Raw genomic sequence first — 27,974 nt, forward strand, 5'->3', positions numbered from 1 at the left:
AACTATTTGATTAACTGATTAACAATGTTTATGTTCTTGGTACACATACAAATATATGAAACTTGTCCAGCTACTATGCAGAAACCTTTGATGTAGCAACTCATACTCAAATAATTTCTTCTACCATTGCCATATAGAGTCTGCCTTGCTCCGAAAAGCCAATGATTAATTATTTTTTTTTATAAACAAAAATAATTATTAATTGTGCTCTGAGTTTCAGTAAATTATGCTTTAAGCCAGGGGTCTCCAAACTTTTCAGCCCAAGGGCCGCATTAACTATCAAACAGCAGTTTGGGTGCCGACTACACACTCGAGGACCAAATAAAAAAGAATCAAAACATAGATGTTGTTTTTAATTATTTATTTAATATTTTATTCAGTTATTATTTAATAACACATTGATACACTACACATGAACACCTGTATTAGTGGGAATGGTGAAATTGTTTCCTGGATGCCAAAATAGCAGACATTTCTGGCTTTAGATTTGATGTCCCTAACATGAACAGTGACTTGAGATTATCATCAGACCAGTTTGTTCTCAAATTGTTCTTCACGTATTTCATTCTTGAAAATGTTTGTTCACACAAGTATGTTGTTCCAAAGATTGAAAGGTACCTTGATGCAAAAGTTTTGACATTAGGAAAGTCTTCCTTGGGCAAAAACTGGTAAAAACCCACCAGTCCTTCTTTGAACTTGTCCCTAAGGAAGTCATTTGCTTGCAACTCAATGACCTCCAGCTGCAGTTCATCTGGGCAACTGGCCACATCCGCTTCAAATGGGTTTTGAAACAGTCTCACTTCTTCTGCCTTTGAATCCAAGTCAGAAAACCGCTCCTGAAACTGTAGCTGGAGGTCTTTGATGATCTCGCATGCAAATGACGTGGGGAACTCAGCTGTTGCTTCAGCCATGAAGACCTTGCACTGCTGAAAGTGTGTCAAGTTGTTGGCCTGTACTTGTTCCAAAAACAAGACAAGTTTAGATCTGAAGGCCTTTAGGTGGGTGTATAGATCAGAAACTAGATTTTTCTCTCCTTGTAGTTTTAGGTTCAGAAAATTTAAATGACTAGTTATGTCTGCAGCAAAGGCCAATTTCCATACCCACTCTTCATCAGATAGTAATGGCTGTGGCTTGCCTTTACTTTCCAGGAAGTCACCTATTTCCTTTCTTAATTCAAATACTCTGCTCATAACTTTCTCACAACTTAGCCATCTTACTGCTGTGTAATATGGTAAATCTTGCGCTTGTGTGTCAGTATCTTTCAACATGTCTCTGAACTGTCTATGGTTGAGCCCATGTGACCTTATTAAATTCACCATCTTCACCACAGGATTCAGTACACTGCTAATGCCCACATATTTAGCACACAAAGCTTGCTGGTGAATAATACAGTGCAGGAACATTGGTTGTGGAATGTTTTTCTCATTACACATCTGCTTCACTTGTCCAACCAAGCCTTTCTTTATGCCACTCGTGTTCTTTCCTCCATCAACAGTCAGGCAACTGAGGTTAGTCCAGTCCAAGTTATAATCAGCAAATGTTTTTTTTCAATTCATTGAATATATCCTCTCCGGTAACAGTGCCATACATGCTATGTAGGGAAGCCAGCTCTTGTGTTATGTTCATGTCTTCATCCACACCTCTAATGAACACAAGCAGTTGAGAGGTGGAACAGCTGTCCAGCGATTCATCCATTGCAATTGAAAAATGGCGAAACTTGCTTGCATTTTTCGCTATTTGAGTCACAATGTTTTCACCCATGTCTGCAACACGGCGGGCAATGATATTTGCACCCAAAGCTACATTTTTAAATTGTTTCGACTTTTCTGGGCAAAGTACCTCAGCCACCTCCAACAAACATTCCTTCACTACTTCACCATCTGTAAACGGTTTGCTACTTTTAGCCAGGACGTAGGCAACTTTATAACTGGCCTTAGTTAAGGATTCATTTTCATTTCAGGATTTACTGAACAATGCCCTCTGAGATGTGAGTTGATTTTGTAATTTAGAAAATTTTTCAGCACGAACTTTACCCTCCAACTGTGCATATTTCTCCTGATGTTTGCTTCGATGATGATGGCGCAGGTTGTATTCTTTCATCACAGCCACGGTTTCGTTGCAAATCACACACAATGCTTTCTCGCCGGATTTGATGAAGAAGTATTTCAAACTCCATTTTTCTTGAAATTGCCGACACTCATCGTCTATTTTTCTTTTCCTCTTCTCGGCCATCGTTGGGCACTAAAATAAAGTGACTTCAACATGAATAAATAGTGAAACTGAAAGTATCTTGCACACAATATCGCTCAAAAAACCTGATTATGCGAACTAATTTCGTCGCAATTATAGCTGCAAATGACCCGAAACAATTTTAAAAAATTCTTATGATTTCTTAAGTTAAACTTACCTGAATATAGTCTGCAAATATATCCACTTATGGTAGAGAGATTGTTGCTTTTAATGTTTCCTCTTCAGAATATTCGGAAAATTCTTGTTAAACTAACAACATTCCCAATACTTTATACACACTGGTAAGTAATTATGCGACGAAAAGTATCACTAAATAAAATAGAGTGCAACATGTTTCGCAATTAGACACTAACTGACACCAACACCTCCTCATCGCAGCAGTCAACCGCAACTGGCAAACTGTGATCAAAATAATCAAGTCTTGAACAAGCAGCAAACCATTTAAAAACTCTGCCACTAGATGTCGTTATATCATCTCATTGACTGTGAACAGAAGTAGAAAAAGTAAGCAGCGAATAAGGTTTTGCAATGTAGTGATTGGTTGAAAAACATAACACACTACTGCGCGCCTCTATTTTAATTCTGTGAAAACATAACGTCCACGTAAGCGGTGGCTGATCTTGGCAGGATACACGTAAATTTCCGTAATTTTTTTCCGTAGATAAAAAAGTCTCCACGGGCCGGATGAGAGGGCCTCGCGGGCCGCATCTGGCCCGCGGGCTGTAGGTTGGAGACCCCTGCTTTAAGCAAGAGAGTGCCACCTTATGCCCGTAATTGTAGTAATCCCAAGAACTGGTCAAAGCTCCGATCTCTCTCATGTAGAACTGTTTCCAAGATTTCATTACTGATGGCTGTATAAAACATTTAAAGTAGTAATTGTCTGTAGTTATCCTCTTTAATAAAATCCCTGTGTGCGTCCAGGTGTCCGTGTGTGTGTGTCTTCTGGTGAAGTGCGCATGCGCGGGGCACGGTGCGACGCGCGATATTACTGTCAGAGAAAGTTACAGGCGTTTGAAGGAAATACAAACCAGTATTACTGTGAGAGGAAATTAAAGGTACACAATACAGTGACTCATATTACAGCCACATGCAAGCCAGTATTACTTTCAGAGGAGATTAAAGGCATATTACCGATGCGCACGCCTGTACTACCACCAGAGAAAATGAAAGGTATATTACGGACGTACAAGCCAGTGGACGCACAAGACAGTATTACTGTCACAGAAAATTAAAGACACACAATACACAGCGGCAGCCCATGAAGAACGGTCAGCTCAGCAAGTAAACATCAACAAAAGAAAGGCTGAAAGAAAGAAAAATACGACCAACTGTTCTAGAGCCCGTTATTGTAACGGGCTAAATAACTAGTTTGTTATAATCTGGTCATGACTGTTTTGCACTGATGCTTAATAATTGTTTTTTTTCCATAATGTGGGCAATTATTTCCATAGTATTCTGCTTCTTAGTTATGCTTTTGGTATATTTTTTCAGGTTTGCTGACGGGAGTTGTCGTTGATTCTGGGGATGGTGTGACTCATATTTGTCCCGTGTATGAAGGTTTTGCTCTGCCCCATTTGACTAGGAGACTAGACATTGCAGGCCGAGACATCACCCGCTACCTCATAAAGGTAACATTTGTTTCCTTTTGCATGCAAAGCCCTCCTATATCTTTACACTAAAACTGTGTTCAACTATTAAGTATGTGAATAACAAGAGCTGTTACAGTATGTTTTTTTTGATATGACTATCTTACCTTTAATGAAGAGTTATGTGATAATAATGTAAGAGTTTTATTTATGCTGTTTCATTGCTGTCCAACACTGCAGTGTTTTAATATGGATATATTACATTTTAAATGTTTAATTAATAAATAATAGCCAGGCTATGGCCTACAGTACACAAAGTACAATCTTGCATGTTTTTAAGTAGTATATGTAGAAATTCAAATATTTAAGCACTTTCTTTCAGCAGAGAGTGTTTCAGTGATTTTATTGTAAATGAAAATGTCTTTGCATCCTTGGTCTTTTGCCCTTGCTTTTACTTAAGAATACACCGATTCGATATGCATTCTGGGCTGATTGGGTTTAAAGGAAAGAAATATACGACATGTATATATAAATATAGGTAAGCTTGCATAATGGGTGGCTAATAATAATATGCCAAGCCTTTAAAAGGCATGATTTTTTTCTGTTTTGAAATAATATTGTACCATATAAACCTAAATTATACATATATAAACATGTGGTACAATCTGAGCTGGTCTGACCTCATTTTACTTCCACCTACAAGCCTTTTATTGACGGCAGCAGCTTTCTGTTATGCAAACCAGAAGTATTTATGTGTGCTTAATAATAAACAATAATAATGCATTTAATTTATATAGCACCTTTCCTATACTCAAGGTGCTTAGGGGGGGTGGTTGTTTGTTTTTATTTATTTATTTTTGCCATTTATTTGCAGCTTCTGTAAATTTTTAATTTCCCCTTTGTGGCAACAAATGTATAATCAGTCTACCTATCTATAGTGGATTGCACTTCTGCCTCACAGATCCAGCATCCAGGGCTGAAATCCTGTGTCCACATGTTGTTTGTGTGGAGTTTGCAACTTCTTCCCATGTCTTAATGGGTTTCACTTGAGGTGCTTTGTTTTTTCTTTTGACATCCCAACAGACATGGAAGTTAGCTTAACTAGCAATTCCAATATGGCTCTTGTGTGAGTAGTCTTTGTGCTAGCTCTTTCCTTGCCACCAGCGCTGCCAGGATAGGTTTTGGCAGGTCTGAATTGGATTAAGGTGGCTTAATAATGTTATGTTATGCAGATATTAAGTAATATTGAATTGAGTAATATCAATGTTGTAACATTTAATTGTAAAACTAATAATAGCCTAATCATGTAAAGAAGTAAACCTTTTATAATGCCTTGTGTTTGTTAATATTTTTGGTATTTTGTGTTAGCTTCTACTGCTGCGTGGCTATGCCTTCAATCACTCTGCAGACTTTGAGACTGTGAGGATGATGAAAGAGAAGCTTTGCTATGTTGGCTACAATATTGAGCAAGAGCAGAAGTTGGCACAAGAGACCACAGTGCTTGTGGAGTCGTACACGGTTAGTGGTAGTCCTTTATTATACAGTACTAGACATTTTCTAATATTGAATAATGTTTTATAGATTTGTTACTGAGAATCTGACATCAGAACACACATTATGATATATTTCATTCATTCATTCATCAACAGTTTTAATGCTGGGTTTTAACTGTAGACATTATCCACTGTAAGTATTTAGTGCACCTTTTACTCTCATATGTAACATGAATGTACTTCTCTCAGTCCTCTTTCCAGCAAATCTGCCACAACCACACAATAAATAAACAATCACCTCCTTATTACCTCCCACTGATTGTTTCTTGCTGCCTCTCGAATCTGACTCAACCACATAAGGCAGTGGGCTCCCTTTTATGCCGGACCCAGGAATGCTTCTGGTGCCAGTCTGTGTTGTCTGGGGAGCACTTCTGGGCCATAAGGAAAGTAGGGAGGTCCTCCACTGAAGTGCCCTCTGTTGGTATATAGAGATCCAGACGGGTTTACATTCCTGGCTATTGCTGGTGCTTCCATTATTCGATACCGGCCGCCAGCCAATCCATCTGTGTCATCATGCTGGGCTCCCAGGTAATGAATTATTCTTCGTTCCAGCTGGGATACCTGTTCTCCTCCTACAAAACCAACTTCAGTCCTGGAGAGAAACAGTGGCTACAGGTTTTTATTTTAACTATTTTCTTAATTAGTGACTTGTTTTTTGCTACTAATTAACTTCATTTAATTTATTTGCTATTTAAGCCACAGACCCTTTAAATCAAGGCTGAGCAATGTTGGTCTTGGATGGCTGCAGTGGCTTCAGATTTTTGTTCCAACCCAATTGCTTCATGTGAAATACCGGTAATTCATTGCTGATGAAGCACTCATTGGTCAAATGACATTTTTCTGCTTCATTTCAGTTGTCTCACTTGTTAAGATTTTGAACCCTTAATTGCTTTTTTTATTCTTAAACAGATGTATTCTTTTAACTGCTCCTTATTAGTGATAAGATGATAACGACAAAAGAACCAGTATTTCTACATCTAGCTTGTCTCCATTCCCACCCATGTGTTTGATTTACTTAAAAACTCAGAAGGAAACTGATGAGAAAGTGAAGAACTGAAAAATTACTCATCCATTTTAGACTTCAGATCACTTGGATGATACATGTATCATTATAAAGGAAACATGTGTAATTTAAAAATTAACTGACATGGTGGAGTTAAAACATTAACACACCATGAAATGAAATAAGATCAGTTACTGGTGAGGATTGGCTTCTAATTAAGCAACTGGGTTGGAAAAAAACCCAGCAGCCACTACAACACTCCAGGATCAGAGTTGGCCAATCATGAGATACACACACACACACACATATATATATATATACATACAGTATACAGTAATCCCTCGCTATATCGCGCTTCGCCTCTCGCGGCTTCACTCCATCGCGGATTTTATATGTAAGCATATTTAAATATATATCACGGATTTTTCGCTGCTTCGCGGGTTTCTGCGGACAATGGCTCTTTTAATTTCTGGTACATGCTTCCTCAGTTGGTTTGCCCAGTTGATTTCATACAAGGGACGCTATTGGCAGATGGCTGAGAAGCTACCCAGCTTACATTTCTCTTTCTCTTGCGCTGACTTTCTCTGATCCTGACGTAGGGGGATTGAGCAGGGGGGCTGTTCGCACACCTAGACGATACGGACGCTAGTCTAAAAATGCTGAAAGATTATCTTCACGTTGCTATCTTTTGTGCAGCTGCTTCCTGAAACGACATGCTGCACCGTGCTTCGCATACTTAAAAGCTCGAAGGGCACGTTTGATTTTGCTCTCTCTTTCTGTGCTCTTGACGGAGGGGGTGTGAGCTGCCGCCTTCAACGGCTTTGTGCGGCGGTGCTTCGCATACTTAAAAGCCAAACAGCCCTATTGATTTTCCTCTGCCTTTATGACAGTCTCTGCTCCTGACTCCTTTGAAGAGGAAGATATGTTTGCATTCTTTTAATTGTGAGATGGAACTGTCATCTCTGTCTTGTCATGGAGCACAGTTTAAACTTTTGAAAAAGAGACAAATGTTTGTTTGCAGTGTTTGAATAACGTTCCTGTCTCTCTACAACCTCCTGTGTTTCTGCGCAAATCTGTGACCCAAGCATGACAATATAAAAATAACCATATAAACATATGGTTTCTACTTCGTGGATTTTCTTATTTCGCGGGTGGCTCTGGAACGCAACCCCCGCGATGGAGGAGGGATTACTGTATACATACAGGTAAAATTCCGTTACAATGAACTCCCAGGGACCTAAAAAATATTTCATTGTAACGAAAATTTTGTTGTAATGAGATTCTGTATTTGTTGCTATAGTGCTTTCTTTAACTTGTGTCCAGGCATTTGCAATCATTTCAATAGCTTCTTTCGCGTTAATTTTAATCTCCTTCTGCCTACAAGTTATGTGCTGACGAGAATTTTTCTCAGCATTTCCTTGTGATGATACACTTTCAGGGTGCGAATGATGCTCAAACCCATTGGCTGAAGCCCTGCCGTGCAATTGGGTGGGAGGAATTCAACGCGAACATTATCTAAATGTGGAAGCATGTTGTGGGCAGCACAGTTATCAATCAGAAGCCAAATGATCCTTTTTTTTCTTAATATTGTGAGGTTTCTGAACTCTTTTGAGATCCCTCCACTCCCACCCAATGGGAACGACACGCTGAAGTGCGTCCTGAAGCGCGATTGCAGCGTCTGTGGAAGATTGTTTGTCTGTTGCTGGGGCAGGGCAATAGGAGGCTCACAGCGCTGCAGTGAAGCGCCACAGAAGCAAATCATAAAAGATCGGGGTCGTGCTATAAGTCCCTGTCTTGCACCCCAAAACACGAGGCTCAGTCTCAGTACTTTAGCAAAACCAGCTTTATTCAGCTTGAAACAGGAACGGCACAGATATTTATTGTAGCGTGATCTGCCACTCTGCTATACACAGACACAGCAGTCAGGCAGAGTCATGCAGGTCAGAGATCAAGTAATCCTGTTATCTGCATTTACAATGTACATGCTCCTAACCTTGCATCACCCATCGAGATCTTTTCTGTTTACTTTGGCGGAGAGACGCAGCATATCTTTGAGACTGCTATTGCCCCGTACAGACGCGGAGATCGCACTTCGGGACGCTCTTCGCCTTGCTGTCTAGTTGTGGGAGGTCCCAAGAGAGTTTACAAACCTCACATTTTCTTGAATTAATAGGAATGTTTCTTGAACAAGCATCACTGAACCACATAAAAACGGCTTTTTTGATGTCTTCAAATGCAGCAGTACACATACGTTTACAACCCAAGATTTTTCTTCTTTTTTTGCTTTGCCTTTCAAGAAAGTTGACAGTGTCGATGGCGAAATTCCGAATTCACTGGCAATGTCTTTTTTCTTTTTGCCGCAATCGAGAGCTGCAAAAAAATTTTTTTCAAATATGAACTGTTAGCGTTTTTTCGTGTCTGCCATTTCTATAGGAGGGTGACAGTGAGTTAAATTTCAATGGATGTTTTTCAAATGTTGACGAGCAATAAGCAAAAGGTGTCACTGAAAACTGCAGGAAACAAAAAAGGCAAAAAAAAAACAGTATGAGGAAAGTTCAAAGAAAGAAAAAAAAACATTACAGTGTTTTTGTTTGGGGATCATTGTGCACAACTGAGCTGCGGCCACAGAACTAACTGCTCTGTGGATGATTCATTCATGCATTTCAAGGTCTTTTGTGCACTTCATCGTAATGAAAGTATCTGCTGAATGTACTTTGTTTTAACGAGATTTCTATAGACTCGTGTTACATGGGGAAGCTGTCGGGACCATAAAAATACTTCGTTGTAATGAAAATTTCGTTGTAAAGATTTTCATTGTAATGGAATTTTACCTTTATATAATATATATATATATAAATATATATATAATATACATACATACATACAGTAATCCCTCGCTATATCGCGCTTCGCCTTTCGCGGCTTCACTCCATCGCGGATTTTATATGTAAGCATATTTAAATATATATCGCGGATTTTTCGCTGTTTCGCAGGTTTCTGCGGACAATGGGTCTTTTAATTTCTGGTACATGCTTCCTCAGTTGGTTTGCCCAGTTGATTTCATACAAGGGACGCTATTGGCAGATGGCTGAGAAGCTACCCAGCTTACTTTTCTCTGTCTCTTGCGCTGACTTTCTCTGATCCTGACGTAGGGGGATTGAGCAGGGGGGCTGTTCGCACACCTAGACGATACGGACGCTCGTCTAAAAATGCTGAAAGATTATCTTCACGTTGCTATTTTTTGTGCAGCTGCTTCCTGAAACGACATGCTGAACCGTGCTTCGCATACTTAAAAGCACGAAGGGCACGTATTGATTTTTTTATCTGTCTCTCTCTCGCTCTCTCTCTCTCTCTGCTCCTGACGGAGGGGGTGTGAGCTGCCGCCTTCAACAGCTTTGTGCCGGTGCTTCGCATACTTAAAAGCAAACAGCCCTATTGATTTGTTTGCTTCTTTGAAGAGGAAGATATGTTTGCATTCTTTTAATTGTGAGACTGAACTGTCATCTCTGTCTTGTCATGGAGCACAGTTTAAACTTTTGAAAAAGAGACAAATGTTTGTTTGCAGTGTTTGAATAACGTTCCTGTCTCTCTACAACCTCCTGTGTTTCTGCGCAAATCTGTGACCCAAGCATGACAATATAAAAAATAACTATATAAACATATGGTTTCTACTTCGCGGATTTTCTTATTTCGCGGGTGGCTCTGGAACGCAACCCCCGCGATGGAGGAGGGATTACTGTACATACATATATAATAACACCCAAAAAAATTCTACCCAACACAAAAATGAAACAGGACATAGCAAATCAAATAGCCTTTTATTGTCAGTTCACTGTATGTTCAGAACATACAGGAGAATTGAAATACTGTTTCTCTCTCATCTTCGTAGTACAATAAAAATATAAAAAGTATCTTATATGTTATACTTTTATACTTTTTATATTTTTATTGTATGTATGGGGGTATGGTTCGGTGACCTCAGAATCTCATCTCTGATATTTGCAGATGACGTGGTTCTGTTGGCTTCATCAGACAGTGACCTCCAGCTCTCACTGGAGCAGTTTGCAGCCGAGTGTGAAGCGGCGGGGATGAGAGTCAGCACCTCTAAATCCGAAGCCATGGTTCTCAGCCGGAAAAGGGTGGAATGCTCTCTCCGGGTTGGGAACACATTACTCCCTCAAATGGAGGAGTTCAAGCATCTTGGGGTCTTGTTCACGAGTGAGGGAAGGATGGAGCAGGAGGATGACAGACGGATCGGTGCGGCATCCACAGTAATGCAAGCTCTGCAACGTCCGTCGTGGTGAAGAGAGAGCTGAGCCAAAAGGCGAGGCTGTCAATTTACCAGTCGATCTATGTTCCTACCCTCACCTATAGCCACGAGCTTTGGGTAGTGACTGAAAGAGCAAGATCGCAGATACAAGCGGCCGAAATGAGTTTTCTCCACAGGATGGCTGGACTTTCCCTTAGAGATTGGGTTAGGAGTTCAGTTATCCGGGAGAGACTCGGAGTAGAGTCTCTGCACCTCCGCATTGAGAGGAGTCAGTTGAGGTGGTTCGGGCATCTGGTCTGGATGCCTCCCTTTGGGTGTGTGTTCCGGGCATGTCCCACTAGAAATGCCTCGGGGTCCTCCCAGAGGAGCTGGAGGAGGTGGCCCGGGAGAGGGAGGTCTGGGCTTCCCTGCTTAGGCTGCTGCCCCCACGACCCGACCTCGGATAAGTGGTGGATAATGGATGGATGGATGTCCTGTTTCATTTTTCTGTTGGGTACAATTTTTTTGGGTGTTATTGAAGCTTTCATTGTGTTTTTACATAACAGGGTTAGAATTCAATACAATAGTATGTAGCACCAGGAGGATAAATATACTGCTAGTCCTGGCAAATCTCTATTAGTCCCTCCTGTAAAATACATCAAATGTTAAGATGACCAAAAAACAAAATGTATAAGATATACAGTAGATGTATTTAAAAGCTTTGAATGAATAAAGAAGTCCTTTAACAACATCTGGCCCATTTATTAAATTAAATAGTTATTTGTTTAAGTACAAAATATTTTGGCACCTGTATGGCAAGCTGCTTTAAAAATTTGACATCTGATGCTTATTCCTCTTTTTAATATCTACAACTATTTTTTACTATTCATAATTAAACCTGCAGTGATTTGGAATTCCAATATTGCTATTAAAAACTGATTTTCCATGGATTTCTATAAAAAGTTTCATTATAGATATACATTTTGACTAATTTGAGATCAGAATTACACACTTATTTCATGTGTTCATAAGTGTAATTTTAGACATCTAAAGTGAAATTTTAACTCGTTCAAAATTGCTCATATCTCTATTTTTTATTAACTATTATCCATCCATCCATCCATTTTCCAACCCGCTGAATCCAAACACAGGGTCACAGGGGTCTGCTGGAGCCAATCCCAGCCAACATAGGGCAGAAGGCAGGAACCAATCCCGGGCAGGGTGCCAACCCACTACAAGAAAGACTCACACAAACACACCCACACACCAAGCACACACTAGGGCCAATTTAGAATCACCAATCCACCTAACCAGCATGTCTTTGGACTGTGGGAGGAAACCGGAGCACCCAGAGGAAACCCATGCAGACACGGGGAAAACATGCAAACTCCATGCAGGGAGGACCCAGGAAGCGAACCCAGGTCTCTTAACTGCGAGGCAGCAGCGCTACCACTGCGCCACCCTATTAACTATTAGATACCAGTAATTTTTACTGTTTGAATTTTGACTAGTCAAAATATAATTACATATCTCTTAAAGTAAAAACTCCATGGATGTTCGTAGGAAAAGCTCCTCACATGTGTGTGTGTGTGTGTATGCTGCATGACTGCATTTGTATTATTCAGGTTCTAACTAGCAGTTTTTGAATTGTAAATATCTGTAATTCTTAAATTGACTAGTCAAACTTGTATTGTATGTATTTCAAATTAGAATTTTGACTAGTCAAAATTATATTATAGGTAAAAGGTAATTGTGATTTGCCAATATGTAAAAATACTAGCCAAAGGGGAGATCTTAGAATTTAAAACAGGTGTGTGTGGCCTTCCATTAATCAAAGGAAAGGCAGAAATAGTTTAAACACAAGCATCCATAGAAGATTCAAAACATTTGAGGGATGCAGCTTACATACGAGCCACAGCTATTACAAGAGAGAATCTGACTGTTATAGTTGAGGCATTAAAAGCATCTCCTGTAAAATAATATTCCTAGCAAGATTGTTGCAATAAAATTAAGATAGCCATATCACCGAGCTGTATGAGCAAATCACAAGAATCATCCACTGCCCTGTACATTTTATTCACCACACATTTCTATTATGCCATCTATCCATTTGATCTGCCCCTCAAAGTACAGGGTGGCTCTGGGAAATGGGAAATTTTCAATTGACATTCAATGCACAAATAAACACATTACAAAATACATTTAGTGATGAAGTGTGTTGTACAGGATATGCAATTAATGATGGTAATCAATATTCATTTTATGTTTAGAAGAAAACTTCATGAAAGTGTTGTCCATTTCTCCGTACACATTTTAACAGCCTGTTGTGGAAATTCTGCATTGCTCGACGTAACATGTCAAGAGGAATGCCAGCGATTTCCTCTTCAGTCCTCCTTTTTAGTGCGGACATGTGCGTTACACTTTGCTTTTAAGATGTCCCCACAGTAAAAAATCACAAAGTGCGATCTGGGGATCTCGGAGGCCATGCATGGAATATCACAGTTGTGTGAAATTATGTGCCTTCCAAACAATCGTTGATTAGCTGCCATTGATTGTCGGGCAGTATGCAAAGTCGCTCCACCTGGGGGTCTTCTTTTTTAAGGCTGAACCAGTTTTTTCAAAATTACGCACCAATGTTGTAATTTCATGAGTAGATGGGACACAATCATGACGCCGTAACTGGTAATGATGCCGAAATTCCCTTTGTGCAGTAGTCACACTATCACCATTCTTATAAAAGGCTTTCACAGTGAACGCTTGTTGTGCTCCACTCCACTGCTCCATTATCACTAATGCCAAGGGGTTCTAAACGAGATCGCATTGGTCCCAAACAACTTCCGACTCCCCAGGGTCGCCAACACCTTGTTCCAAAATTTCCCATTTCCCTGCACCAGCCTGTATAAATTCCATAAAGGAATTACACAAATAATGCAAAAATGTTTTATTATTAAGTATTACTACTGTCAGAATATTTATTGTGGCCTCAGACAAGCAGACTACTACCAATTTCATGCTTTGAATAACAGTCATTTAGTACTATGGCTTTAAGAAAACGTTTACAAACTTTATTATTTACAAGAACTGTAAGTAGCTGTTGGAAATACTGTACAGATGTTTTCCATATTTCCCACACATGAATGTTTTAGTGCAGAGTAGTTTTAAATGTAACTTTTTCCCTAAAGGACAGAAGTTGGGTCTATATCCTGATCCATACAAACATGAGTACAACATATTAATTTGTGAACATCAGTTGAAAGGAATAAAACCTGAATTTGTTGGACAGCTTTGATAGGAGATGCAGAAAAATATGCAATTACAGAAGTATATCATCTTTTTTTAAAAAAGAGAAGATGTTATTTTAGAAAGCAGCTAAAAACCTGAGCCAAGCAGGAGACTTGTTTTATTAAGTTAATCCAGTAGTTTGATGGCTGTTTGTAGACATACCTATAGGCACATACTTTATGCCTTTATACAGTAAAACCATGAATGGCCATTGATGTTCATATTCACTGTTAGAAATCTTATCCAATTTTCAAATGAAGACTCTGTTCTCAAGGGTGCCTATAGAATGACCTTTCACTTTTCTATGTCCAGCATTATCTAATGCCATGAACAGACAGAGTTACAGGTTTAGAAATGTGTAAGATAAGAACATCGAACAGTATAATCGCAAAGAAATGAATTATTACAAAGGAAATTAATGTATAAAACTTTCATTTCATTCATTAATGAGCCCCCTTAATCTATTTTTAGAGTCACAGTAAGCTCAAGCCTACTCCTGCTGGATCTTAGCAGAGACAAACTTAGTTTACAGCACCAGTCTATTGTAGGCCACACTCTCGCATACACATTCACACTCATTGATAACAAAGCAGTGAATGGACACCTATTAATCTAACATGCATGACTTTGAGGTCTTTTTCTCCATTTTACTTTTTTGCTCTTATGCGTATGTGAAGTTGTAAATAATAAAAACAAATATAATATTAATATGCATTAATTATGCACTTGCTGCACCTCATTCATATACACATATTCTCATTCATATATTCCATAGTCCACATTTTCAGTAAAGGGTTGCAGGGAGTGAGTTTATCTGTGGCACAATTTCATTGCACACAGCTGCTGTCACACAGTGCTTTTTAATTTATAAACCATAATTGAAGACTGTTGCATTTATATATAATATATATTTATAGTAACAGGAATTAGTTGATTTATGTTAAAACTTGCCATTCATGTTACAGCAACATTGTAAGTGAGCTCCTTAGTATAGATTAAATTCCATGTTTAAGGACATGCACTCATTCAGTAATACAGTATGTCCTTAAATCTCTTGAACATTTTTTTTTAATAATGTTGTTCATATATAGCTATGTCAGTCCTAAAAACAAAGCTGAATTTCTAGAGTGAGTTTAGGATGAACATTTTTATAAAGAAGCCTGTCTGAGTATAGCATTTTTTAAAAGGTGTTGCATGCAGTGTCAGTTTAGTTTTGTGAACCTTAAGGCTAGGGATATACTTAACATTATGTGATGTTTGCGCTTGAGGAAGTTGCTGCTATCCATCAGTATACTGACTGTACTTGCATGCATACTTTAAGTAAATCTGTAGGATTCCACCACATGATAGTGTGAGAAGTCTTCGTGGTGAGAAAACGACATCTGGTTTCACTGTATTGTGAGTTGAGGGAAGAAAGACATTAAAGATAAAAATTCTTTGCTTTCTGATGCTGTTGCTAAGGTGGCAAAAAAAAAAAAAAGATGGCAATAGCGACACAGAAAATGGTATGAGACCTTTAAATGTATTGCATCATTGCAATGGGGAGTATGCAATGCTTATATTGCCTGTGCAAGAAATGGATGAAGAAAAACACCATGAATACATTCACATGACAGCATTTAAGTTTGATGATTTGCTTTACCGCATTGAACCATTCATCAAACATTGAGACTCAGAGATTTATCCTATTGGAGCTGCATTGTGACTTGCCGTCACATGTTGATACTAAACAATGGTGCTGACACCACATACCAAAACTTGGAACACACACCATTCATAAGCTGGCACTGCAACTCACACATGTATTGAGTTAATTTCTGCCGAGTTACTCAGAAGACACGCCAAAAGAATGCTAGGAATGTGTTGAAACCATGATGCGTGTGTATAAGTGCTCTGATCTTGAATTATAAACTGGCCTTAAGTGTCCTTCAGTACCATTTCGATGTGGTGCTGTAAGATAAAAGGCTAGTAAAGGAAACTATGATATATAGCTTCAGAACTATTTACATTTATTAATTAAAGTAGTTGCATTTTTCAGATAATTTAATTTATAAACTATATGTTTTATATACTCAGTTTTAATTGAACCATTTGTTCTGGTAATAGCATTGAATTTGGACAGAGAAACAAACTGCATACCATAGCAAAACATTTCTTTACACTTTTGTGATTCAACTGCCCTCTACTGGTTAAAAACAGCATGACACTATATCATAAAGTACTGTGTGTTTTTTCCAAAAATGGCAAAAATTGATTTTTCACTTTTGGCCCTTTCAGCTTCCAGATGGGCGTGTGATTAAGGTTGGAGGTGAAAGATTTGAGGCTCCTGAAGCTCTGTTCCAGCCACATCTCATTAACGTAGAAGGAGTAGGAGTAGCTGAACTTCTTTTCAATACCATTCAAGCTGCAGACATTGATACGAGGTAAACTGATAGGTTTACTTTACAGATGATTATTTGAAGCTTAGACATTCCTAACTGACATTAATACAGATATACTCTAAAAGAGTCTGTTCACCACAATATGTTAATGTGTAATTTATGTTTTGAACTTTATTTACATTTACATTTATTTGCTTGGCAGATGCTTTTATACAAAGTGGCTTCCAACAGAGGTAAACCTAATCAAGTAACATTGGACTAGGGCCTGTTAATTCAGCAAGTGTAATAGGACAGGCAACAAAAGTTGATTGCCACAAGTGAAAAGATGTAATAACTAATAATTTACAGTCATAGATTATAATCGATAAAGCAATTGAACTTAACCAACAATATAAAAGATCACAGATCCATCAGTCAATTAGATAGATATTCAGAGAATAGATGGGTCTTTAATTGCTTCTTGAATACATTGAAGGAGTCAGCAGTTTGGATGGAGGTTTGTAGCTTGTTCCACCAACTAGAAACTACACAGGAAAAGAGTCTGGATTGAGACTTGATACCATGCACAGGCAACATCACCAGACACTGTTTCCTGGTAGACCTGAGTGGGTGAGAATGAGCATAGCACCTCATCAGTGCCTCCATATACTCAGGCTCTGACCCAATGACTACTGTGTAGGCAAGCATCAGGGATTTGAACTTAATGTGTATAGCTATAGGGAGCCAATGTAGTGACCTGAAGAGAGGAGTGACATGTGCTGTCTCAGCTGGTTAAATACAAGATGGGCCACTGCATTCTGGACCATCTGTGGCAGCTTGATAGCACATGCAGGTAACTCCTGCCAGAAGTGAGTTACGGTAGTACAGATGCTACAAGACCAGAGCCTGGACCAGAAGTTGTGCTGCGTACTCTGTCACATAAGGTCTGATCCTGCGGATGTTGTATAGTGTGAACCTGCATGAACAAGAAACGGTAGAAATGTATCAGAAAAGGATAGCTGCTTATCAGTGATGATAAATAATTTTGGAGTAAGTGATTCATTTATGATCCATCTAATTAAAGCCTTAATCTTTTTTTTAATTAACCAATATTTATAATTGTGTATAGACTAGCCTTAAAATTAGCTATTTTGTTACAAAATAAGCAAATGGCTAAAATGTTTGACCCTGTAGTCTTTTTTTTTTATTATAGTCTGAGTGATCTTTTTTTTTTCCCCTTTCTTTTAACAGATCTGAGTTTTACAAGCACATTGTGCTTTCTGGAGGATCAACCATGTATCCTGGTTTGCCTTCTCGTCTGGAACGCGAGATCAAGCAGTTATATCTCGAGAGAGTGTTAAAGGGAGATGTTGAAAAGCTTTCTGTGGGTATCAGCTTTAGCATTTTCAACAACCATATTGCATTTGCATTTATGTTTCCTCTATTTCTTCGCTACAAATGGACCTCCCCAAAGTTTGAATAATTGATTTCAGAGATTAGAACATGTATTATAAATGCTGTTATCATTTAACCAGTCTAATAATCATAATCTTTTGTAATATTTTGCATGGAAATGCAACAGCTTTACAGGATGCATAACCTACACATGGCTAAGAGTAAATAAATCACTCACTTGGGAACCATTAGTTGATATTGCCATTGGCTGGTAGTCTGCGGAAAGGCCATGTTACAATTTTTGGCAAGAGTAAACATTTAGGAATTAACTTTTGTTTTGTTTTTAGAACTATTAAGTAATTTTGACAAGTGCTGTAATAGACACTGCTTTCATCACATCAATACTTGTTTCACAAAGAGCTAAAAGTATATAATAATTTATAATAGTTACAGGAAAAATAATTTTTACAATTACATGGGGGACAGAGTTGAAAAAAGGCTACTCAGCAAGTCAGCATTAGGAAACAAATAAAAATCATTATGGTTTATAGTCCAGTGCTACAGCCACTTGACTTGACAGCCAAATAGAGAAGGGATAAATTCTTTCTACATATAATGCCCTGCACAAGGGAATTTGTGTGGTTTTTATTTCTTCTTTTTTTTCAAATCCAAAATTATATTTATCTACCAGACTGACAGACTTTTTCAAGATCACTGCATTTGACAAAATCTTTTTATTTTTCTTAGTTAAGTGAGATAGCTGACTTTTATTTAAATGTGAAATACACTTACTTAAGTTTTGGTTGTCGCACTTGAGTGTGCCCTTCTGAAATGCATTCTGCTGAGCTGAGCACATCACTCCAAACCAATAGTCTATCCTCCCAAGTTCACATTCAATGTACTGGTGATATGTTGTTGCTGCTAACATGGCATATTTAAGCATTTTCTTTCTCAGAACATTTAATAACTAGCATGGCGAAATGCCCATTTATGAAAACGAACTTAATAATACAATGTTAAGTCTGTCTGTTTCAGTCATGCCATGCATTTATGAACCTCTCTTCACTGGTTATGCCTTACATCCCTCTTTTTTTATATATATCTTGTTGCCTTTTTTCATTGGAAATTCTAGCCCTGTTGTGGATGGCAGACAATGTGACTCACTTTTGTATACCACACAGATTACTGCCTTACACCGGCAACTTGCCATTGTTCATCGGAAATCCCAACCCTCTTGTGAATGCCAGATGGATGTCTTATATCTTATATACAGTATAGAGAGATGATCAGCTCTAGAACATTTTATAAAACTACCAACTACAAACAAGACTTATACAAGGCTATGAGCATATCTCTTATTCTAGTTCCCATAAAAGAGGGTCACTGTGATTTAATACCTAACCTAAAGAGCTGTTGCAAGAGGTCATTACCCATTTAACTCTCCTGCATTTTCTGAATATGCAACCAACCTTTCTAAGAGCATGTATTCCTGATGATTTACTGAAAGGTTCAGATGACCAAATTAAATAATATTTCTGTTGAGTTCATGACTTTCCCTAAATAAAGCTCTGGTTTTAGCAGTAGAACGGTGGAGGCCAATATTCTAGTATGAGGAATGAAATGGAATAGTCATATCTCATTAAAGAAATTTATATTTTCCTTTTCCAAAGTGTGCTGCAGTTGGGATACAAATATGTGTAAAAACACTCAATTGCTGTATTTCTGTATGGCAAAATACACTGGTATGATTTTACTCAAAATGAATAGGCTTCTTGGATTTACTAATGGATTTAATTTACTGGATTTAATAATGGTGCTAGGTTTCATTCAGATGGAGTAGTTAATTTTTGAGTTATTGTGTCCATAGACTTGTAATCTTATACACACACACACACGCCTAAAATATGTAAAAGCCATTAAAATCTCAATGTCAAAGTTGTGACCCTGTCACACTATGTTAAATATATAAAATGCAAATATATGCACACCTATAGCATATGTAGGTAAGGTGTAAATGATTTTAATTTGTACTGATACTAATTTGCATTTACCTTCAGTAAATCCGGGAGAGGAGCCGCTCTAAAAAGTCTCAGACACTCTACTTCTACAGTTCTTTTCTCACCAGTGCCCTGTGACTTTCAACAAAAATCATCAACAATGAAAAAAAAAGGCAAAATCTTTTTTAGGCATATAGTTTTATCTTAATGTGATAGCAAAGCCTTTGAAATTTTTACAAGTAGTTGTTTTTAAATAATGATTTTGTTGGTGATATTAAATGAGAAATGCTTAAGTGTTTTTGTGAAATATTTTTAGCACTTGAACCTGCATGTACTTTTTTGTTCTTGACTTTCTGGATTTAACTGAATAGAGAAATTTCACATTTTTTGTATAAACATTAGTAAATAAATAAATATAATTTAAAGTTATGTTTAAAGAGTTTCACTCATTTTAATCCTTTTTTGGGTTAAAATGTGATTTGTTGTATTGTTTATATAATCACTCTTATTTTAGCACATGGCACCCTGCCCAGGATTGGTTCCTGCCTTATGCCCAGTGTTGGCTGGGATTGGCTCCAGCAGACCCCCGTGACCCTGTGTTTGGATTCAGCGGGTTGGAAAATGGATGGATGGATGGAATTAAAAAAAATAATGTTAATCTGTGGTGGGCTGGTGCCCTGCCCAGAGTTTGTTTCCTGCCTTGCGCCCTGTGTTGGCTGGGATTGGGTCCAGCAGACCCCCCGTGACCCTGTAGTCAGGATATAGCATGTTGGATAATAGATGAATGGAAAATAATGTTAATAGGGCTAGTGCATGTTATGTGGATTATGGCTAAACTAGTCAGAATTCTAGTAATAAAAATACTCATGTACTCGTGTTTCTAATTTCAGAAATTCAAGATTCGCATTGAAGATCCTCCTCGTCGAAAGCATATGGTGTTTCTTGGAGGAGCTGTACTTGCAGACATAATGAAAGACAAAGATTCTTTCTGGATGACTCGGAAAGAGTACCAAGAGAAAGGAGTGCGTATCCTGGAGAAGTTGGGTGTTACTGTGCGGTAAACAGTAATCTGTTCATAATTGCTAAAGCTCTTCTTCTGCTCAGCTCGCTATTTGCGATATTCGTAATTGCACTTTGACCTTCAAACTTCCAAAAGTGCATTCAGAACACACACGTTTTATTTGGACTTAGATGGTTGAGCAGGGCTGGAAGAATGGAGGGCTTTGAGTCGAGCTCTGTTTCAAATTGCCATTTTGAGATTCTTGATTTTTTTTGGAAGTGCAACTAACAGACCTCACAGCTTCTACTGAGGTTTCAAATATGCTTTAATACTGCTATGCACATTTTTTATGTTGTAAACGGGCATTTTTGTTTGCCTTTAACTAAGCTGGAAACAAATATCAGCAAGGTCACAACAGAAAAAGAAAAGGGAATTTAATTGGACAGTGTGCTGCTACCACTAAACCCAGAATCAATGCTTAGTACAGGTATTGGTTGTTATGATAGAAAAGCATCTTTGAGCAATGCAGTGGAGAAAAGCAGGCATCTCAGAAAGAAGGCTGTTTTCTTTCTGGAAATCTTAAATTTTGAATTAGTAAGCCAGTACAGAATATATTTCTTTTGAGTATTCCTACATAAACAAGGTGGAGAAAAGGGCCATTTTGTCTAGTCTGTGGTAAAAGTCAAGATTTCACATTTATCTACACATTTTTAAATCAGTTTCTGCCCACTTTTTTACATCATATTTATTTTACTCACCCACGAGCTTAGTGTTGGTTTTGAGCATCTTCTTTTTGCATTTCTTTTTACTGTTTTCTTCTATTACTCCTGGTGAAGCTGTTCTGGTCAGTTATTTAACTTAATTCTGTAGGTTAATTGAGATGCCCTGAAGTTCAAAGCAATGTTTCAGAAACATTTATAGAAAACACTTAGATGCCATTATTACATGGGACTAAACATACACTGGAAACATCTTGACGTTGAAGACAAGAGGTAAACTGTAAATACAATAAATATTCACAGTATCATATGACAATTGGTCTAGAGACTTTAGCCAGAATACGGAGATGCAGTTTTAAAAACGCAAGTCAAAAAAGTAGCTAACTGTTAAATGAAACTACATAGGCAAGAGGGGCTTTCCTGGACCTGGCTGACAGAATATAGAATGGGTAGGCCTTATTCTCTGACGTTTGTTTCTCATTTCTTGCTTGTCTGGTTGCTTTGAGAAGTTTTGCCTAGTTTTAAGTCTTTCTCTGCATGGGATGCAAAACTGTGTTTTTGAGTTCTGATGGTCCCATCTGAGCTAGGCATGTCTTAATAAAGAGAGTGTGCAAAAGGCTTAAGAACAAAATAATATGAACAGGCCAATGAAGACGAAAAGCAAATTAACCTGGGGAGAAAGTTCCAGTGGAGCAGTGGTAAAATATTAAATTTGTTACAACCTCAATAGCAAAGTTTTGCTTATATTTTTTATTGTACACATAATGTGTATTTGTCAGTTTATATTGCAGCATACTAGTGTTTTGTCCCAGTTTACCTGATTTTAATAAAATAACAAGATCTTATCTACCATCATGTTACCATGATGTGCAGAATGCCAACATATTGTGTTCTCTAAAGAATTCACAGATTACAGTTGACATTTACTGACATTACAGCACATTTGTCCTCTGCTCGGCATGGACGCTTAGTGTAACAATGATGCGTTATTGTTGTGATTACTCCACACAGGGAAGGTCTAAACCACAAAAGCCTGTCTTGAAGAAGCCACTTAACACTAATCTTTAATAAGTTGATTAATTAATCAAATCAATAAACAATTATCAACAGTTAACTCAAATATATTGATAATAAATTAAAGTAACTAAATGAAATACCCAAAATAGTGCCAAATACAAAAAGAAATAAAAGAATAATAAACTGAAATAAGTCATTCTATAAAAGGTGGAAAAACGGTAGAGGACAATTATCAAAAACTTTTTATTTGCCAAACTGTAATCAAAAAGAAAAATCCATAAGTCAAAAAAATGCAAAATCAACAAGTCCTAGGTTAAAAAGTCTCCAAAGGCATGCAAGAAACTAAAACTAGGAAAAAAAGTGTCAAAAGAGATGACAACTGAGCGAGATAGCTTTAGTAAACTGAATGGATACTAAAGCATGACCAAAACATCACTTCAGAGAGCTAGCAAATCAATAGCAAATAGCTAAAAGTACAAAACAAAATGTGAAAGAGGCAATGGTAAGGTTAATAGGAAAAGCAAATAATACCAAATATAAAGTAAACATGGGTGTGACACTGATGCCGTCCTCACACTTAAGAAGCCTTGGCATCATTTCCTCTTTAGACTTTCATAGATCTCCCACTATGTTTTATTGACCCACAATATATTCTCCACATTTTGTCATTTTGTACAGCAGTTTCCGTAACCCTGTTCATTTTGTGCATGTAAAGTCACCACATTCCTTGTACTAATGCTAAATTTCTTATCTTTAGATAAATCCTATGTAAAAAAAAAAAAAAAATGTTTACTTTACAGTTCCTCTAATCTACTGGCTCACCCTGTCTCATTTACTTGGAAGGATTATCTAGGAAAAACTGATTCAGTAGACCATGTGCCAAGTGTTGAATTTAGAATTTACAATATGGTGTCTATCTCTGCTGGTTTCAGGCTTTAATGAAAGTCAGGACCTCTGAGATACACTATTACGCCTCTTGAGTTAATTCCAAATAAGTGTTTGACCAGTCAACATCTAAAGCAGAATAACTACTGAAAATCCAAGAAATTGAAAAAGCTTGTCATTGTCACAAAGCTCTATAGCTTATTGTGGAGCACTTTCAATACACAGTATACATATTTGTTATAATTGTTTTTACTTTCTTTGGGAGCAGGGGTCATATTCCAAAGGAGAAAAATAGTTTTAGTTTGAATCATTCAATTAATAAACCGTGACCACTGCATACAGTAAGATGCCAGAACCCCTATGTGTAAAAAAGCAGTGTGTCCTTTAAAATGATACAGTTTGACTTTTACTACTAGGAACATCTCAGTGTTGGCCTTTAAAACTAGACAAGTGATTCTGAATCCAAGAAAGTGCATTCCTACCTTATCTGACTTCTTGTTTTGATCTGTTAATTAAAGTGTTCATCTTAACGTGAAAGGTTGTACTAAATGCTTGCTTTGATGCTTTGAATTTAGATACTGCTTGCGTACAGTCTGCATTATACTAACTAATCTGAAATAACAGCAAACAAATAAAAATAAATATCAGGAAATGGATGCTGGCATCTGAAAATATTTGATTTGGAGCCTATGAGGGTAACATAAGAGAGTATAATAAACAAGAAATCAAGGGAACCCAAGGGATTTGCTTTTGGAATAGTAAGAGCAAAAAAAGAACATATTCATTCATAAGGCATATTCCTACTCTATCAAGTGAGTAAGACATTTATTATGGCTTATGCTTTATTTTAAAGACAACATGGCAGTCCATCAAGGCTAAACCACCATTTGCAGTTGTTTAAAGACCATACATTTAGCCTGTGGGAAATGCTCAAGCTGATATAATGACTGTTTATAAATGCTTATTTTTTCCCATTCTTATTACAAACAAAATAAAAAATACTTTTTATATAAGTTTTAGATGCAATGCTGGTTACCTCAAAGTCGATATATGCAGGTGTTTAGTAATCTTGCATTTTGGCGTTTACAAGCCAGTCATGGCAGCGTTAACCAGGTTGTACAGTACATGGAATTAATTTTACTCAAAATACCATAATGAAACAAAAGTTTTGTTTATTTCCACCAACATAGCACCTTGGGTGATACATGTTACAGAACTCAAACAGCGCCCTCCCTTATGCTGTCAGACCTGATATCTTTTATCCGGTTAAATAGTTTGACCTTCAGCTCAAGGAAGGAAGTGTTGTCTCCTAAGGTGCTGGTAGCAATGTAACAGTGTAAGGTGATTCAGCTAAAGTAGGGAAAATCTAGTCACCATATCTGAGCAGCAGAGTGACACCCCCAGCCGGGGAAGGTGTGTGAATAATGAAAACTCGCTGATGTCCATTCCATTTCATTCCTCATGATAAATCTTTGTAAGCTTTCCGTTTTTTATCAGTGCTGGCACTTTTGTAAATCAACAGGTGGCTGCTTCTCTCAAAGACAGAAGAGGTAAACCTTTAATGATGCATTATTTACTTGGGGACTAGCACAATGACACGGTGGTTTAGCGGGGTCCTCGAAGTGATCCCTAGTGTGTTCCTTATCATTCTTGCCATGTTTGCATGAGTTTTCCCTGGTACTTTGATTTCCTGCACATTCCAAAGCCAAATAGGTTAGCTTTACTAGTATGTTTAGCTTGAGCTGGTTTGTGTGGATGTGGATGTGTGCTGTGTTTGAGACCAGGCATTCTGTGCAAAGGCGGTTTGTGGTACTTGGATCAATCTCACATCCCTGCTTTGCTTCATTTCCTTTAGCCCTCTTTGCCTACATAGAATCATGCTTCATGGGCACGAATGGACAGCTGAAGTCCTCCTGCAGCTCCAATTGTGTGATTTTACATCTATTGTTAAATAACTATAAATACCAACATACTGTAAGTAAGCAAACACATTTTGGGAATGCCTCTCCCACATTAGTCCATTCCCTGCTTGTTCTCACACCCATAATGCTTTTAGAGCCTGATTGTGTGCATTCTGAGTTGGTCAATGGATGATCCAAAAATGGGTAGTTTCTACACTCTCCACTTGCAAACAGATATAGCGATGCAGAAGTATTAAATTAAAAAAGTGTGATTTCTGTGGACCCGAGGTCTAAATTTAGCAGCATATTTCCCATCTTCATTTATCCTTGAATGTGATTGAAGGTCAAGGCTGACTTGTCCTTTTTAAAAAGGGAAACTCTTAAGGGAAGTTGTGCTGAAGGCTGTTAACTCACAGGTACGGATCCCTTCAGCATAAACAGTATTGAGCTGAGAGGTCTAACCTGACTGGCAGCTTCTCGACTCTGTCAGGCACTGGTTAAGAATTGGCATCTTCAGTACCAGTGTGAATTGCCAGTACAAAATGGAAAACTGTTTTATCTATGTTGTTTACATGCTAGGTTCACTGGTTCATCTTTTTTTTCTTAAACACTGTTTTGAGAAACAAGATGGAATGTGCATTTTAGCAAAAATAAAGCATTTGGTAACTTAACATATAGAATCTGAGCGAAGGAGTAAAGCTTCACATGTTGTACAATATTAAAAGATACTATTTGAACTGATTTGCCCTGAATGTTTTATGTGGTTCACTTTTTCAGGGCAGTATTTATCTTGCCATCATACATATCGTCGTCTGAATGCAAAATTGAAATTCTGACAGGTTTGCAGCGTGTTGTTTACTGCATTGATCTGAAGTATTTGCAGAATGACGGTTACAGCGCAGGTGGAGAACTAGAAAATCAAACGCACTAAAAACACGTTGTAGTTGTGTCTCATGTATTTGGTTTGGTGGCCATTTGAGAGAAGACAGAAATACTAAACTACCATCTCTGTGACTCTGTTCAAGTTGTTAGGGCATGCAGGGTTACAGAACATCCAATAAAATCACATAAGCTGGGTGAATAGGGAAAAATATAACTTTAAAAAGGAAATTGCATCATTAAAGTTTACACCTCTCACTCTTTGTGCTTCATTTTGATTGTAGCTTTTTTAATTAAAAAATGTATCTCTTTTATAAATAAGTATCACATGACTAATTTAGGATGTCTACAGCAAGTCACCTGAGAAAATGTGTTTGGTAGAAAATATGTTTGGGCTCAGTGTGAACTTATCCCTCATGGTATCCATTACCAATCTCAGGAACTTGGGGTGAATTAGAATGTGGAGTGGCCTCATTGAAAGAGCTGCAATGTGATTGGCTGACTTTTGGATTCAATATTTACAGCTTATGCAACTGGAATAGAGAGCAGCACTGGGATTTGTGCTGAGCAGAGTCTGGTCATCGAAAACTCTTTTCATTAAGTCTAGAAAGGGCAAAAGTATGATTTATGGTGGATGAGCATGACTAGGGTTAATAATTCAACAAAAGGAAATGGATGACCACATCTACTCTGCAACAGCCCATCATTTTTTCTATCAAACAGGTTTTAATTAGGGTGCAGGACTGTAGTGAATCATTTAGTTCGCCTGATATTTTTATTGTTTTTTTTTTTTACATTTTTTTGAATATAGAGTTGCTTTGGGTTTGTTTTATATTTTGGGTGTCAATATTTTTTGTACAACAGTAATTCTAATTTTTAAACAGTGTTTTCAAAAAATGATTTATTTGCACCCACTGATCTGTAAGTTAAAATTTAATATTGCTGATTTTAGTATTCTGTGAGGAACAAATGTATTTGATACACAAAATGGACCAGTATTCACTACCTGTATTGTATTATATTGTCATTATAAAAATAATAAAGAGATCTCTTTGATGACCATGTTTCACTGTACTGATCATTTTCAGTGTTTAACTACTTTTCAAAAACACTTTTGCTCTTCAGTCAAATGGCTGCCATTGATTGTGTGTTTACCATTTCCCTGATGAGAGTGTGTGACTGGCTGTGTTGATGACAAGAGTCTTACCAAAAGAACCTTTGAGTGCCCACACCCCTGAAATGGAAAAGCAGGTGCAAAATCTTAAAAGGTATTTGTGAATGACAAGTCTTATGGAAGTCCAGCAGGGGGTGCTGCTGTACTCTAAATAAGACAAGAGATCTACAGAGGACTGTATTTAAGAATCCTAAAGGTTTTACACAAAATCATGCTGAGACTGAAACGCTGCAAGTAAGTGAATGCAACATTAATAAAGTGTATTTGCCATACACCCTTCATTTCACTTTGTTACAATATAAATACTTGTAATAAGTGACAAAGTATTTTGTGAATTTATATACTGTGAATTTCCCCTTGGGATTAATAAAGTATCTATCTATCTATCTATCTATCTATCTATCTATCTATCTATCTATCTATCTATCTATCTAGTGTGGTAGATAGTAAAACGTTAGAGATCTTCAAAACTTGACTCAAATGTTGTTTGGAGAAATCAGGTGAATAGAATAGGTGGGTTTGTTGGGTGTAATGGCCTGTTCTTGTCACATTGTTTTTAATACAGTCACTGGAGTGGTCCAGTACATTAAATGTTTTGTCAGACTGGGTCACTTATGGCTGTTTTCTGTTTTAGGAAAAGCAAATGGCTTTGTCCATGAATATGTAGAAATGCTTGATATAAAACTTGTAGAAATCACCACGTAAAGGTTCTAAATAAAAATAA

General features: G+C 37.6%; 1 protein-coding gene across 1 annotated transcript in view; it reads left to right on the top strand.

Moving 5' to 3' along the window:
- LOC114653541 (actin-related protein 2-like) overlaps window positions 1–27,135 on the top strand; it is a 69,201-nt gene extending 42,066 nt beyond the window's left edge. The window contains exons 5-9 of the mRNA XM_028803926.2: window positions 3,742–3,878; window positions 5,205–5,354; window positions 16,201–16,346; window positions 17,535–17,667; window positions 20,566–27,135. Of these exons, the coding sequence (XP_028659759.1) occupies window positions 3,742–3,878; window positions 5,205–5,354; window positions 16,201–16,346; window positions 17,535–17,667; window positions 20,566–20,736 (737 nt within the window). The 3' untranslated portion in view covers window positions 20,737–27,135. The remainder of the gene's footprint in view (window positions 1–3,741; window positions 3,879–5,204; window positions 5,355–16,200; window positions 16,347–17,534; window positions 17,668–20,565) is intronic.
- The last annotated feature ends 839 nt before the right edge of the window (window positions 27,136–27,974 follow it).

Source organism: Erpetoichthys calabaricus, chromosome 1 (genome assembly GCF_900747795.2).
Source record: "Erpetoichthys calabaricus chromosome 1, fErpCal1.3, whole genome shotgun sequence".
NCBI classification, from domain to species: Eukaryota; Metazoa; Chordata; class Cladistia; order Polypteriformes; family Polypteridae; genus Erpetoichthys; species Erpetoichthys calabaricus.